The 13,477-nt window shown below is 31.3% G+C and overlaps 2 protein-coding genes across 2 annotated transcripts; both read left to right on the top strand.

The window, feature by feature from the left end:
• The first annotated feature begins 474 nt into the window (after window positions 1–474).
• On the top strand, window positions 475–6,096 carry LOC120082144 (serine carboxypeptidase-like 27). The gene is made up of 9 exons (XM_039037387.2): window positions 475–1,929; window positions 2,009–2,104; window positions 2,254–2,346; window positions 2,435–2,520; window positions 2,646–2,906; window positions 3,263–3,390; window positions 3,468–3,563; window positions 4,927–5,032; window positions 5,669–6,096. Exons 1-9 carry the CDS (start codon window positions 1,569–1,571, stop codon window positions 5,807–5,809), a joined length of 1,368 nt encoding a protein of 455 aa, XP_038893315.1. The 5' UTR covers window positions 475–1,568; the 3' UTR covers window positions 5,810–6,096.
• A 2,743-nt stretch (window positions 6,097–8,839) lies between these two features.
• On the top strand, window positions 8,840–13,029 carry LOC120081157 (tetraspanin-6). The gene is made up of 3 exons (XM_039035839.2): window positions 8,840–9,771; window positions 11,052–11,368; window positions 12,803–13,029. Exons 1-3 carry the CDS (start codon window positions 9,277–9,279, stop codon window positions 12,840–12,842), a joined length of 852 nt encoding a protein of 283 aa, XP_038891767.1. The 5' UTR covers window positions 8,840–9,276; the 3' UTR covers window positions 12,843–13,029.
• The last annotated feature ends 448 nt before the right edge of the window (window positions 13,030–13,477 follow it).

Below are 13,477 nucleotides of genomic sequence, written 5' to 3'. Positions count from 1 at the left end.
TTAAGTATTCATTGACGTACTTACAAAAAATGAAAGGTCTAAAATTGATATTAGTTTATGATTTAAATAGAACTTCGAAAAATTTAGAGGCAAAATTTGACCTTTTTTTTAATTTTTTTAAAAAAGTTTCCCCCTTTATTTATCATTATTATTTTTATATGTTTTGAGTTATAAAAAAGGGCAACAAGGAGAAGAAGGAGATGGCGTGAGGTTAAAACCATAAAAAACTAACTAATTTTGTTAGGAACCAAAAAAAAAAAGTTTTTTTTTGAAAAAATAAATAATTACATAGATCATATTAAAACAAAATTCAAGTATTTGTAACCATACAACATAAATTAAAATTCATCGAAACTCATATAATAAAATTTAAATTAAACTAAAATTGATTTCTTTGGATTAAAATATCGTTTTGATTTTGATATTATGATTTATTTGACATTTGAAAGACTTACATGGAGAGTTTTGACCTCGGGACTCATCCTTCAATTACAGTGGAATTTGATTGTTTAGATGTTATTAGTGTCATTATCCACAAGAATTAGTATTTGTTGGAGTTGTAGGGTTTATTGAGGAGGTTGAGGCCTTGGTCGTGCCAGCTCAACTGTCTTTCGTTTGGTGTTCGCGAACTGCGAATGGGTTAGCCCACCAATTGGCTCGTGCTGTGTTTTGTGGTAATTGGGGGTGGTTTTGTAAGTTTCTTCTTATGGCTTGGTTGGAATTCTCTTATTATTCCAGATTGGTTATCCACTGCTCTTTTGGGCGAGGATTATGGCCCTGAATAGTTATTGAATGAAGTTATTTTTTTAACTTAATGGGTTGAAAAGGCAAAGAAAGGGAAGAAGTAAATGGGAGATAGTTGATTTCTCAGTAAAAATTCCCCCGTCTCCTCGAGTCCTTCTTCTTTGGAGCCACTTTAAATGGACCACCTACCCACCATTGCTGCAGCAGAGCCAGTACATTACAGGATTCACTGGCAGGAAGCATCTGTTAAGAGTACTCTTGTTTTTTTCCCCTTTAATTTTTACATTTTTCCCATTCCTTTTCATATATACTTCTCAATAGTAATAGAACATTTACTATTGTCCCATGTACTTGGAGATCTCACCGGTTGCATCTTTCGAAAGTAATGATTTAACAGATTCATCACTCATTTGAAAAAAAGGTTGAAGAGTTCTTTTTCTTTTCTGGGTATTTGTTGGAATTGAATATGGTAGTAAATTTCATCGGTGTAGAAACTTCAAAGTTTTTAGTTTAAGCCAACCCCATGTGCTTATCTCTGCTCTATCAAGTTGCCTTGCTCGTTTTACACTGCTCATAACCTTACGTACACCAAATGACTTTCAGACCAATGCTGACAATGATTTAATGAAATATCTGCACGAATTTCAACAATTGTCACTGGACTGTCTCTATTTGTGTCTTCCCTATTCTCTAGGATCAATTCTTTGACAACCCAGAGGCATAAGCTATTCTGGGATCTGAGTTTTTGAGTTGTTTTTTTCATTATCAATCTCAAGATCCCAATTCCTCAAGCCAAAAAACTTGCATTTCTTTCACTTGTGACAATGAGTTATTCGTTATTCTATCTATTTTTCCTTATCTCTTTCGTGGGAATCTCCCATGGATCTTATAATGCCGAGCAAGAGAGAGATAGGATCACCCAATTGCCAGGACAGCCCAAGAATGTGGATTTTGCCCAATATTCTGGCTATGTTACTGTAGATAAGCAAGCTGGGAGGGCATTGTTTTATTGGCTGACCGAGACACCGACTAGCCGTGTACCTAAGTCAAGACCTCTTGTATTGTGGTTGAATGGTGGCCCTGGTTGCTCCTCTGTTGCCTATGGAGCAGCCGAAGAAATTGGACCTTTCCACATTAAGCCTGATGGGAGGAACCTTTACTTGAATCCATATTCTTGGAACAAGTGTATGTCTGTTTGGTTGTTTAGCTTTCGTAATCTATTTGTATGCAGACAACTAATGTTATCTCTCCTTATCCATTGCAGTGGCAAATTTGCTGTTCCTCGAATCCCCAGCTGGTGTTGGCTTTTCTTACTCCAATACTACCTCGGATTTGTACACTGCAGGAGACCAGAAAACAGGTATTCATTGTCAAGGTCATAATATGACGGTTCTACTGATATTATGGATTAACATGGTCTGGTTGAATTACAGATTAAGAAACAAATAATATTAAACTATAAACAATGAAATGTTGTGACGATTCGGATGTGTTGTTATACACTTTCAGCTGAAGATGCATATAGATTTTTAGTGAATTGGTTTGAAAGGTTTCCTCAGTACAAGCACAGAGATTTCTACATTGCTGGAGAGAGTTATGCAGGTTTGGAGTTTCTCTGTGTTGTCTACTTGCAAGAACTAATGTCTATTTAAAACTTGATATAATGGTGTAACTCTATATTCTGTTTCAGGTCACTATGTTCCTCAGCTATCACAGTTAATTTATGAAAGAAATAAAGGAATTCAGAATCCAGTCATAAATTTCAAGGGATTTATGGTAATGAATCAGAGTTTACAACATTGTGGTTGATCCCTGATAGTATTGAACTGAGAGATGTTTACTTTAAATAAACTATTGCTCAATGGCTTTATAAATCTTCCTGTCTCGATTCTCCTTTTTAGGTGGGTAATGCTGTTACTGATGACTACCATGATTATGTTGGCACATTTGAGTACTGGTGGACTCACGGTCTGATATCTGATTCTACCTATCGACTGCTGCGACGTGCTTGTGATTTTGGATCCTCTCAGCACCCGTCAACAGAATGCAAGAAAGCTCTTATAGTTGCAGAGTTTGAACAAGGAAATATTGATCCATATAGCATTTACACTCGTCCATGCAATGGTACTGCATCTTTGAGGCATAACCTAAGGGGCCATTATGTAAGTACATTCGATCTTCTATATAAACATCATGTATTTCTCATTTCTGTCAAAGAAATTGTTAACACTACCAGATGATTTTCATCTATGGCTTGAAGATGGTGATCAATCTGTATCAAAAACTAGTAAAAGAAGTAAGGGGTTGAGTTAAGATAGCATACCCCATAACCGTATTATGTAAAGGAAGGGGTCCTCTCATATTTTATTGATCACCATCTCATTACTAACTAAAGTACACTGCTTATGAGAATTTCAAGCATGTGCATTCTGTCAAATTTTGCAAAAATCTAGATCTGATTTGGCCTTTTAAACCGTCGAGAGAGTTTTGTGATATTGATCTTTTGCATTTAATTCAGCCATGGATGTCCAGAGCCTATGATCCCTGCACTGAGAGGTATTCTGTAGCGTACTTCAATCACCCAGATGTTCAGAAGGCATTCCATGCTAATGTTACTGGGGTATCCTACCCGTGGAGTACATGCAGGTTAGTTTTTTATGGCATATTTAAGGTCACTTTTTTATTTGGGCGCTTGCTCAACATTCCGAATCTTGTGTTTATAGTGATCTTGTGGGAAGCTACTGGGCTGATTCTCCGCTCTCTATGCTTCCAATATATCAAGAACTGATTGGTGCTGGTATCAGAATTTGGGTATTCAGGTAGTACATTTCTTTATTCCTTCTACCTTATATAGTTGGATATCGCTCCAATGGAGCCCGATTTGATGTACTAAATAAGAGGTCTCTGAAAATCCTATTGACTCAGTGCTGTGTATTTTTATTTACTTTCCCCATGTTGAAAAGGCAACCCCTTTTTTCCTTAGGCAGCATGAAGCTCTGCTTCATTATAAGTAGTGAATCAGAGAGAATTTTTGGTTTGAGCAGTTGGAATGATGGGAAGTTGGCTGCTTCATACTGCATGCCTCAACATACCATTATTATCCCTCAATTTGACAATTTTTATATGTTAGAATTCAAATGATATGCTTGCCTTTTCATTTGGCGGGTTATGGGCCTGTGGCCATACTACATTTAAGCTGTAAATTGTTGCGCATCATGTTAATATTTGCAAGCTTTCTTTTCAACATTTTAGGCTATGATATCAAAGTAATGACATGTAAATACGATATTTGTGGATGTTATCATATCATTTGCGATCTAGTTTTTGCATACCTCACTAGCTTTATCATCTATATTGCCATACGTTTGTGAATTCCTTTATACATACTCGCTAGTGCTGGGCTTTGCTAAAATTCGGAAAGGATTCTAATTCTATACATTTTGAAGCTTACTGTTGATTCTTCAAGTCTTGTTTTGCTCATTATTCATCCACTCTTTATATTATTCGCTTGGAGGCTATGAAAATGAGCATAACTTCTTTTTTTGGTAGGGCCGTGTAGACGAAACTTTTACTCAAAACTATTAGGAAAAAAGAGTCTTCCAATTGTTAATAATCATATAGAAAGGTTGTAGGTATAGAAGAATTCTTGTGGCTAGTACACCACCAAGTAGTAGTATATGGTGCAGTGTGCCCTATTACCAAAAGAATCCAACGTCTTGAAGTTTGTTTTCTACATTAAGGGAAAAACGCGAACCTTCTACAAAAGAAATACATTATTGAAATACTTTTTTGATGGGGCAACAAAATAGGTTTCAATTTTGTACAAGTGACAGGTTCTTAAAGTAAAATAATTTTTCATTATTTAAATACCCAAGAGAGTTCTATAACTTCCTGTTTGATGTGAAGCATCTGAAGTAGGCAGCAGCTAAGGCCCTGCCTGGTTCATTTATCCATATTTGTTTAAAAGATGCATTGAAATTAAAATATTGAAATAGAAGAATAAAACTAGAAGTTCTTCTCTGATGGTTCATTTTCATTGAGTTGAAACTTTATAAAAGAGCAGTATCATTAACTGCAATTTGTTAAAACCTTTATTTTCATTATTCTATTCAAAACATAATTGTCAGGACTTCTGTTCTTATTCTTCCATCCTGCTGATTCTCATGGATTTTCCCTCTTCAGCGGAGACACCGATTCAGTGGTTCCCGTGACAGCAACGCGATATTCTATCGATGCTTTAAAACTCCCTACTATAAGCAACTGGTACCCTTGGTATGACCATGGAAAGGTAAGTTCTTAGAACATGAAGCAACTTGATTTATAGACTAAACTTCATTGCTTGTCATTATGAAGATATTTAACTAAAACTTAGCTTTATTGTAGACTGCAGTATGCCTTATTTCGTTTATTAATTACTTAGATCCTGTTTGATAACCATTTTCTTTTTGAATTTTTTATAATTATTTTTTGTTTTATTATCTACCTTTTAAAAGTTCGCAAAATCCAAAGTCAAGTTTTGAAAACTAAAAAAAGTGATTTGTAAAACTTCTTGTTTTTGGAATTTGACTAATAATTCAAATGTTTAGTTAGGAAAGATAAAAATCACGGTAAAGAATTTGTGAGAAAACAAGTACAATTTTCAAAAACCAAATATTTATCAAATAAGGTCTTAATAATTAATGCCACCTCTCCTCTTCCATTTTTTAATCTTTCTTTTCCTCTACCTTTAGTCAAAAGAAGATATTATTCTAGGATTTGCAACCTAACCCAATCATGACACCAACAACAATTATTATCATCTTACTTTATTCTTTGTGTATTTTACTTAGTTCCTGTCTCTTGGTGGGAAGACTCTTTGCTCTGAATTGTTGCTATAATGAATAGTTCTGCTTAAGTCTTACAAGCTAATTTTATGGGGATATAGGTAGGTGGGTGGAGCCAAATCTACAAAGGGTTGACATTCGTTACCGTGGCCGGAGCTGGTCATGAGGTTCCGCTCCACCGTCCTCGTGAAGCATTCATTCTTTTCCGATCATTCTTGGAGAATAAGCCCCTCCCACGTTGAAGACTATCACAATCATATTTACAGCAAAAGAAGAATAGAACAGTTTATGTACAGAAAATCTCGGGACAAGACCGGATTGTGAGAAGCATTCATCTCGAGTGCCGTTATTCTTGCTTTGAACATCACCATTCTTATCTTATTAGCTCTCCATTCTTTATATTTCGATGTCTTAAGTAGAAGTTTCAACAAATGTATTGCTGTTCGGCAGACAATTGTATCAAATAAGGTAACATCATTTAATTTGTTTGTGGAATAACAAAGTCTCCCTTTCAGAGCTTTTGCCATAATCTTGATTCCTTCATAGGATTGATTAAATGTCTACAAAATGTTGATCTGTCATATTAAACACTTTGAAAATGATGGATATATTTTGTTGAGCTGCTTCCATAGGAGAGAAAAAGATGAAAGGAAATGATTTCTTTTGATTCATTTTACAGGCTCTAATCTTTTGGGTTGTTGTTGAAGGGGTTTGGCCAACTCAAAATTACTGCCTGCACTTTGCAAAGTTGTGGGAAATTTCTAAACAGGCTGTTGTTGGGTTTAAGGGAAAAGAACCTCCCATTTTACAATTCCACTACCCAAAATAATTATCCCATTAATATATAACAGCTGCAGAGCAAAAGCTGGAAGAAAAGTCTTGGACCCATTCTCAGAGACGAAATATTTATAAATAAACATGAAAATTGAGGTATTAAAATATGATTTAAACTCTATAACTAAGCTAAAGCTACCTTGGGTTGGCCAAGTGACATTATGACATAATAAACAGACCTCAAAGGATTTTTAAAATTATTATTACTATTTTTTGAAACAGAAACTCATCAACCGAAACAAGCACCACAAACAAGCCACAATCCATCTTGACCTTTTTCCAAAACAAAGAAGACCCCGGAGATGAAACCAAAGATGCTATGAGCAACGACGAAAAGACAATGCTATGAGTATTTTTGTTCAACTCTCTCGAAACCTTACAAAAATTATCGACATTTAGAAGATCAGCTTCTACCAAGTTTTCAACAATATGGACCTCTAAAGGATCATATTCAATAACCATCGGAGGATTTTGCCCATGCCACTGCCTTGCAATTTCGCTCAAGCAATTCACCAGTCTTTGCTTCTAACACCTTGAACCTTCAATTACTACTGACATGTTTACAGCCTTCCAAAATTGGCGTTCCAAGATGATCCCACGCAATCCTACATCAAAGAAGAAGAAAAGAAGCGAAAGCGAAATTACGTGGATGGTTTTGAAATCTAAAGATAAAATTGACATATTATCTAAATCTTAAGAATCAAAAGTGTAATTTATTTCCACATATTTTTTTATGTTGGATTAGAAAGTGATAATCTTAAATAATGCTAGTGAAATCTCTTATGAAATTATGGTAGACAATCAATCTTAGCAAAATGTGTCCACAAATCATAAGATAATAAAGAATGGAATTTGAATGGATGGAAGAATCCAAAATAAGCCATCATTACAATACCAAATTATTGGTATTATCAAAGAATTTAAACCAATGGATAGTGGAGTGGCAAAGTGAAATCACACAAAGCCACTAAACCAGTGGTAGAGAAAAGATAAAAAAGGCAAATATCATATATATAATTAATATTCTATTCCACTCACGAATAAACTAATTCTGATTTGGGATTACGCTTCTTGAAGAAACCAAACGGCGCCCAATGGCTCAAAAAAGCAAAGAAAATTGGACAAAAATTTTCAAAAAGCATTTTGTATTTTTTAACACAACCTAATATATATATATAACAATTATTAAATACAACCTAGGCAATACCTAACTCGTTCCTCATATCTTTATTACATAAAAAAGAAATTAAAAAAAATATTATTTTAAAAAAAATAAAAATACCACGTGACAATATTTTATTGGACCATATTTGGAATGTACCAAGATAGATGCATCCAAGAGAGCATACAACTTTTTTCCTATATTTTTTTAGTCAAATATAGTAAACAAATAAACTTCATACAATATATTTAAACAAAAATATATTAACATAAAATACTTTTAAAAAATTTAAAAGCATAACCATTGTAGATAAGATGACAAGTCAACTAAAAGTGGGTTGAAATACCATTTTAGTTCATGTACCTTAAGTTCTATTCCATTTTGATCCATATACTTTCAACTGTTCATTTTAGTTTATAGACTTTATTTTTTTTTTTGAAATTAGTCTAGTTTCTTGGAGATGTTTCTCAACAAAAATAGACTTTACGAATATCTCTTTTATAATTTGGAAAAATATATTTACATTGTGTCATTTCATACACGAAAATTATTATTATTATTATTTAATCAATTTTAATAAAAATTAATTTTAAAGGACTAAATTTAAGTTTTGTTAAAAGTAGAAAGATTAAATGAAACAAAATTGAACCAAAATAGTATTTTAAACTATTTTTTCTGTTGAATAAAATCGGTTGTTGAATACATGATCTAAAATGTAAGAAATTTGATGATTCATTCTTGTGTGGAAATTAGAAATATTTCTTTCCCTTCTCAAAAGTCTAAATTTGACCCATTGATTTTCAAAAATTAATTTTAGCCCATGCCTAAAAATCACATCTTATGCCCACTTTTTGTATTTTTGTTCAAAGGAGAATCCTTTTCACATTCTTTATGGCTATTTCTTGAATAAAACTTCTCATAAAAGCTAGGAGAGCTATATTCTTTGGATGATTATTCCCAGAACCTATTCTTTTAGACCAAAAGAAATTATTTTCATCTATTCCAATCTCCAATATTAACATTTATTACAATTCTAAAAAATAATTAAAAAAAATATAAAAACTAGACCAAAATAAATCGAGTGTATATTGTTGTGACTACATGAGTCAACCATATTTCATTTCCTTTATCTAGTTATAAGAAACCTCTTAATTGATCGATGTGAAGACAAATATTAGAAAATTTTTATATATAATGCTATGTAATACCTTATTCGTTCTATCTACATTTATCATAGTCGTACAAAAATATAAGAAAATTCTGAAGAAAATTTCGTTTGAATATTATTATTATTATTTTTGAAACATCAAATATTGTTCACTTTGAAACATCCAAAGAAAGGGCTTCCTTAATGTGTAAGAAGTAGAGTTCATTCTTTTATCACATGCAAAGATATAAAGTACTTCTCACAGATTCAGAACAAAAGCACTTTAAATATAAACAATATATACCAACCAAATTGCACAAAAGCAAAACCCAAAAAACCTTCAAAATCAAACCTCTCCCTAAAGTGTATCCAACATGGGCCATTCATCCATCTCCCTCATTCAAAATACCTTCTTAAAATTATTCTCTTTCGTACATCCAACGATTTAGGATCGTTAAATTTTTTTGTTATACCAAATATTTCTATCTCTCTAACTAACACTCCGATCCCTTCTTTCATCCCTTTAAAGAGAAGAAAAGAGGAAGAGAAAAGTTACGAACAAAGATATGTATAGATTTAGCAACACGGTGATCGGATTCTTAAACCTCTTCACACTCATAGCCTCAATCCCCATCATTGGTGGGGGGCTATGGATGGCGAGAAGTAGCACCACGTGCGAGAGCTTCCTACAGACGCCGCTCTTGGTCGTGGGGTTTGTGGTGCTTGTAGTGTCGTTGGCTGGCTTCATTGGCGCTTGTTTTAACGTTGCTTGGGCACTATGGGTTTACTTAGTGGTCATGTTGTTTCTAATCGCTACGCTTATGGGGTTGACAATTTTTGGGTTTGTCGTGACCGGCCCGGGCGGAGGCATCGAAGCACCGGGTGGGAGGGTGTATAGAGAGTACCATTTGGAACAATATTCACCTTGGTTGAGGAAGAGAATAAAGGATCCAAGGTATTGGCTAACTATTAGGAGTTGCCTTTTGGGATCTAAGACTTGTGCTAAACTTGCTTCTTGGACTCCTCTTGATTATCTTGAGAGAGATATGACCCCAATTCAGGTGATGCTTCATGATTTTTCTGTTGAGCTTTTTTTTTTTTTAAAAAAATAAATTTTATAGTAAAATTTTAATTTTCTTTAATAGAGGTTGATAGTAAAATTTTAATCTTCTTTGATAGAGGTTGATAGAAGTTTATCGATGTCTATCAATATTTTTTTTGTTATTTTTAAAAATAGTTTGACATTTTTCTATCGGTGAAAGTTTCTCTTTATTTTACAACAATTATTTTTTTTAAAAAAACTAATTATATTGATATAATTTCTTCTTATTAAAGGACTTTAAATCTTATTATTGAAATATAAAAAGTATTTATTATAATTTTTATTTTATAATACTCAAACTAATTTTAATTAGTGAAAATTTAAGAGGTGTTCTTAATTAGTTTATTTTTTTAAAAAAATCAAATACTACTAATATTTTAAAAAATATTTTAAAATAACTGAGGCCTTATTTAATAACTATTTTATTTTTGTTTTTGAAAATTAAACTCATGAACCCTACTTTCACTTTCAAATTTCTCCTTTTGTTATCTACATTTCATCAATGATTTAAAAAATCAAGCCAAATTTTGAGAAACTTTCAAAGTTGTTTTTGTTTTTTGAATTTGGCTAAAAATTCAATCATTGTACTTAAGAAAGATGTAAATTATTGTAAGAAATGTGAATGATATAGGTTTAATTTTTAAAAACAAAAATAAAAAATCAAATAATTATCAAATGGAATCTAAGTAAGTGTGAAAGTTTGGTTTCAGGTTCGAACATGCTTGGGCCAAAGATTGGATCAGTTTTTACTTTATTATACCTACCTAAATAACTAAAAAATAAAGTGATATGTGTAACATGCACACCTTTTGAAACAATTATCACCTATTTTAAAAGTTGTGCCTTTCTATTTTATGATTTGTTTAGCTAACTAATTAATACATTTTTTTTTATTAAAGGATGTCCTCTCTATGGGGAGTGCTACAAGTAAATTTTAAAATAATGGTTAATATATCATTTTAGTTTATATACCTTTAGATGTGTTTATGTAAGAAAATATAGTATGTGAATATATGTAGAAAGACTAATAAAAATAACAATTTTTTTTTAAAATATAGGGACCTTTTTAAATATAAAAAATAGTTAAGAACAATATATACTATTTTAATGTTTAGTTTTACATTTTTAAAGTGTTTTAATTAAATTTGATTGACGTCTAAACTTATTTTTATTATATTTATTAAGAAATTGAGATGTATATTAATTTAATTATTTTATTTTTGAAATTTATGTTTCCAGTCAGGTTGTTGCAAGCCGCCAACGGCATGCAATTATGACATGATGGCGATGGTGGCTCAGGATCCAGATTGCTATCGGTGGAACAATGCTCCTAACTTGCTATGCTACGAGTGTGACTCTTGCAAAGCCGGTGTCCTTGAGGACGTTCGAAGGGACTGGCATAAGCTTTCTGTTCTCAACGTCGTCGTTGTTGTCCTCCTCATTGGTGTTTATTGTGTAGGTTGTTGTGCCTTCCGCAACACCAAGAGGGCTGAGACTGACTACCCTTACGGTCACAATCGAATGACCAAAGTTCGACCAAGATGGGACTACTATTGGTATGTTATTTTCTTAACTCATTCGTACCTACATCTTTTAAGTGAATTTGTTAGAATGCTTTACTTTGAGAAGTTGAATTGTGTTTAGGTCATTTGCATATATTTGAATTATATCATACTAAAGAAAACCTTGCAAGTATATGAAGTTTTTTTAGTTGTTATTATTTTTGTTTTCTCACAAATTTATCGTTTTGGTACACTTATTTTGAGACTTATTTTATTTTAATCGATATACTTTTAAATATCTAGATTTTATTTCCTAAATTTTTAAAATTCTAGAAATCATTTATACTTTACAAAAAAAACCACTTCGTTAATTTTCTCTTTGAAAATTTTGAAATATATTGTATTATCTTACCTGAAAAATATTTATTCAACTAATTTTGATAAAAAGTAAGCCTCAAAGGATTAATTTAAAGATTTATTAGAACTACACTAACTAAATTTTAATATTTGAAATTACTAAATTAACATGAAAGGACTTCTTTTAGGTAGACAATAAAGAAAATGCTATCTGATTTTTTTTTTTTGTAGGGATGCTTTTAGGCAAAAGAAGCATTCTTTTAAATGTTGTTTCACTTTATTTCAAATTTAATCTCTAACGAGACCTTTAGGGAAGAACTATTTTTAAACTATAATAATCACCTCTTACTACCGTAAATATTATTTTGTAATCTCTACATTATTTCAAAACCCCATTTGCTATATTATTTACTATTTACTAGTTTTTATTATTTTACATTCATCATTTTTTTATTCTTAGTTTTGGTATTTACTATTTCCTTTCCAAACTAAAATAGTTTTCACCTCAAACATATATTATTATAACCCAAATTAAAATAATCTACACCTTAAAAACAAACTATTATAACCCAACTATAACAATCTAGGATTATAATAACCAAATCCTGGCCTCAAACGCCCCAACGAACTAAATAATTTTCATTAACCATCTTTTTAAATCCAAAAATTAATGAGTGGAGGGTGGACATTCCTAAAAAAAAAATGAACTAAACTATTTGCACGACATTTTTCTATTTTAAATTTTTAACACATATTGTAAAATATGACATTTTTTTTGTTGAAAAAACTAATAAAAACACTTTTAGGTATTAAAAAGGGACATTTACAAATATAACAATCGGATCCAAAATAGAGTCCTATCACTAATAGATTTGACTATATTTGTAATTCTTAAAAACTGTTATTATACACTTAATTATTAACTCTAAAATATACTCTTTACCATTATCCTATTAAAAAATTATAAAAAAATGATTAAAAATGAAGAAAAGAAATTATTTGATAATTCTATCCCTTCAATATTATTCAAAGTAATTAGAAAGTTAAAAGAGGAATTAGATTCTCTATTTTCAAAGCTAAGTTAATTTAGATAAGATTTTCATATGTAAAGTCTTTTTTTTTCTTTGGCAGGTGGAGATGGTTGCATGACAAGAAAGAACAACTTTATTAAGAGAGAAGAAATATTCCATCCTCCATTTCCAATTGTTCCTTCACTTTTCTCCTTGTTGAGAACATCAAAGAGTGGTCTCAAACTTCCCTTTTTACTTTGTCTTTTTTTTTTTCCCTCTTACTCCTTGTTTTGTATAGACTTTTTTTTTTCTCCCATATAAAGATGGATTTTCACTTTTTATCTCAAACATTTTTTTTTCTTTTACTTATCATAGAGTAGTGTGCATTAAATAAAAATAATTTAAAAAATTCGAATAAAGTTCATTCATTCGGTTTGAGATTAAGCAATTATAAAAGAATCTCAATCACATTTGATTAAATAGATTATTTTCTAATTTTTTCAACGTCACTTTTCAAATTAAATTACCAGAGAAATCTGTTCGATCTCTAACTTACTTTAAATTAATTTTTTTTATATATATCTTTTTTCTTTCTCTCACATCTATTTCATTCTATATTAATTAAATTTCGAATGATTCAACATTTTTGAAACAACTGTTTTTCTAAACTTGTACAAATAATTTATATTAAATAAAATGTCTTACCATTTACCTCATGTAACTTTTTTTAAAAATAAACTTATAAAAATATTTAAATTGAAATAATATATCATCAATTCAATTTTATATAACAATG

The sequence above is a fragment of the Benincasa hispida genome, chromosome 7 (assembly GCF_027475165.1).
Source record: "Benincasa hispida cultivar pf3 chromosome 7, pf3_genome.v1.1, whole genome shotgun sequence".
NCBI lineage: Eukaryota > Viridiplantae > Streptophyta > Magnoliopsida > Cucurbitales > Cucurbitaceae > Benincasa > Benincasa hispida.
This window is presented reverse-complemented; position numbering and strand designations above follow the sequence as displayed.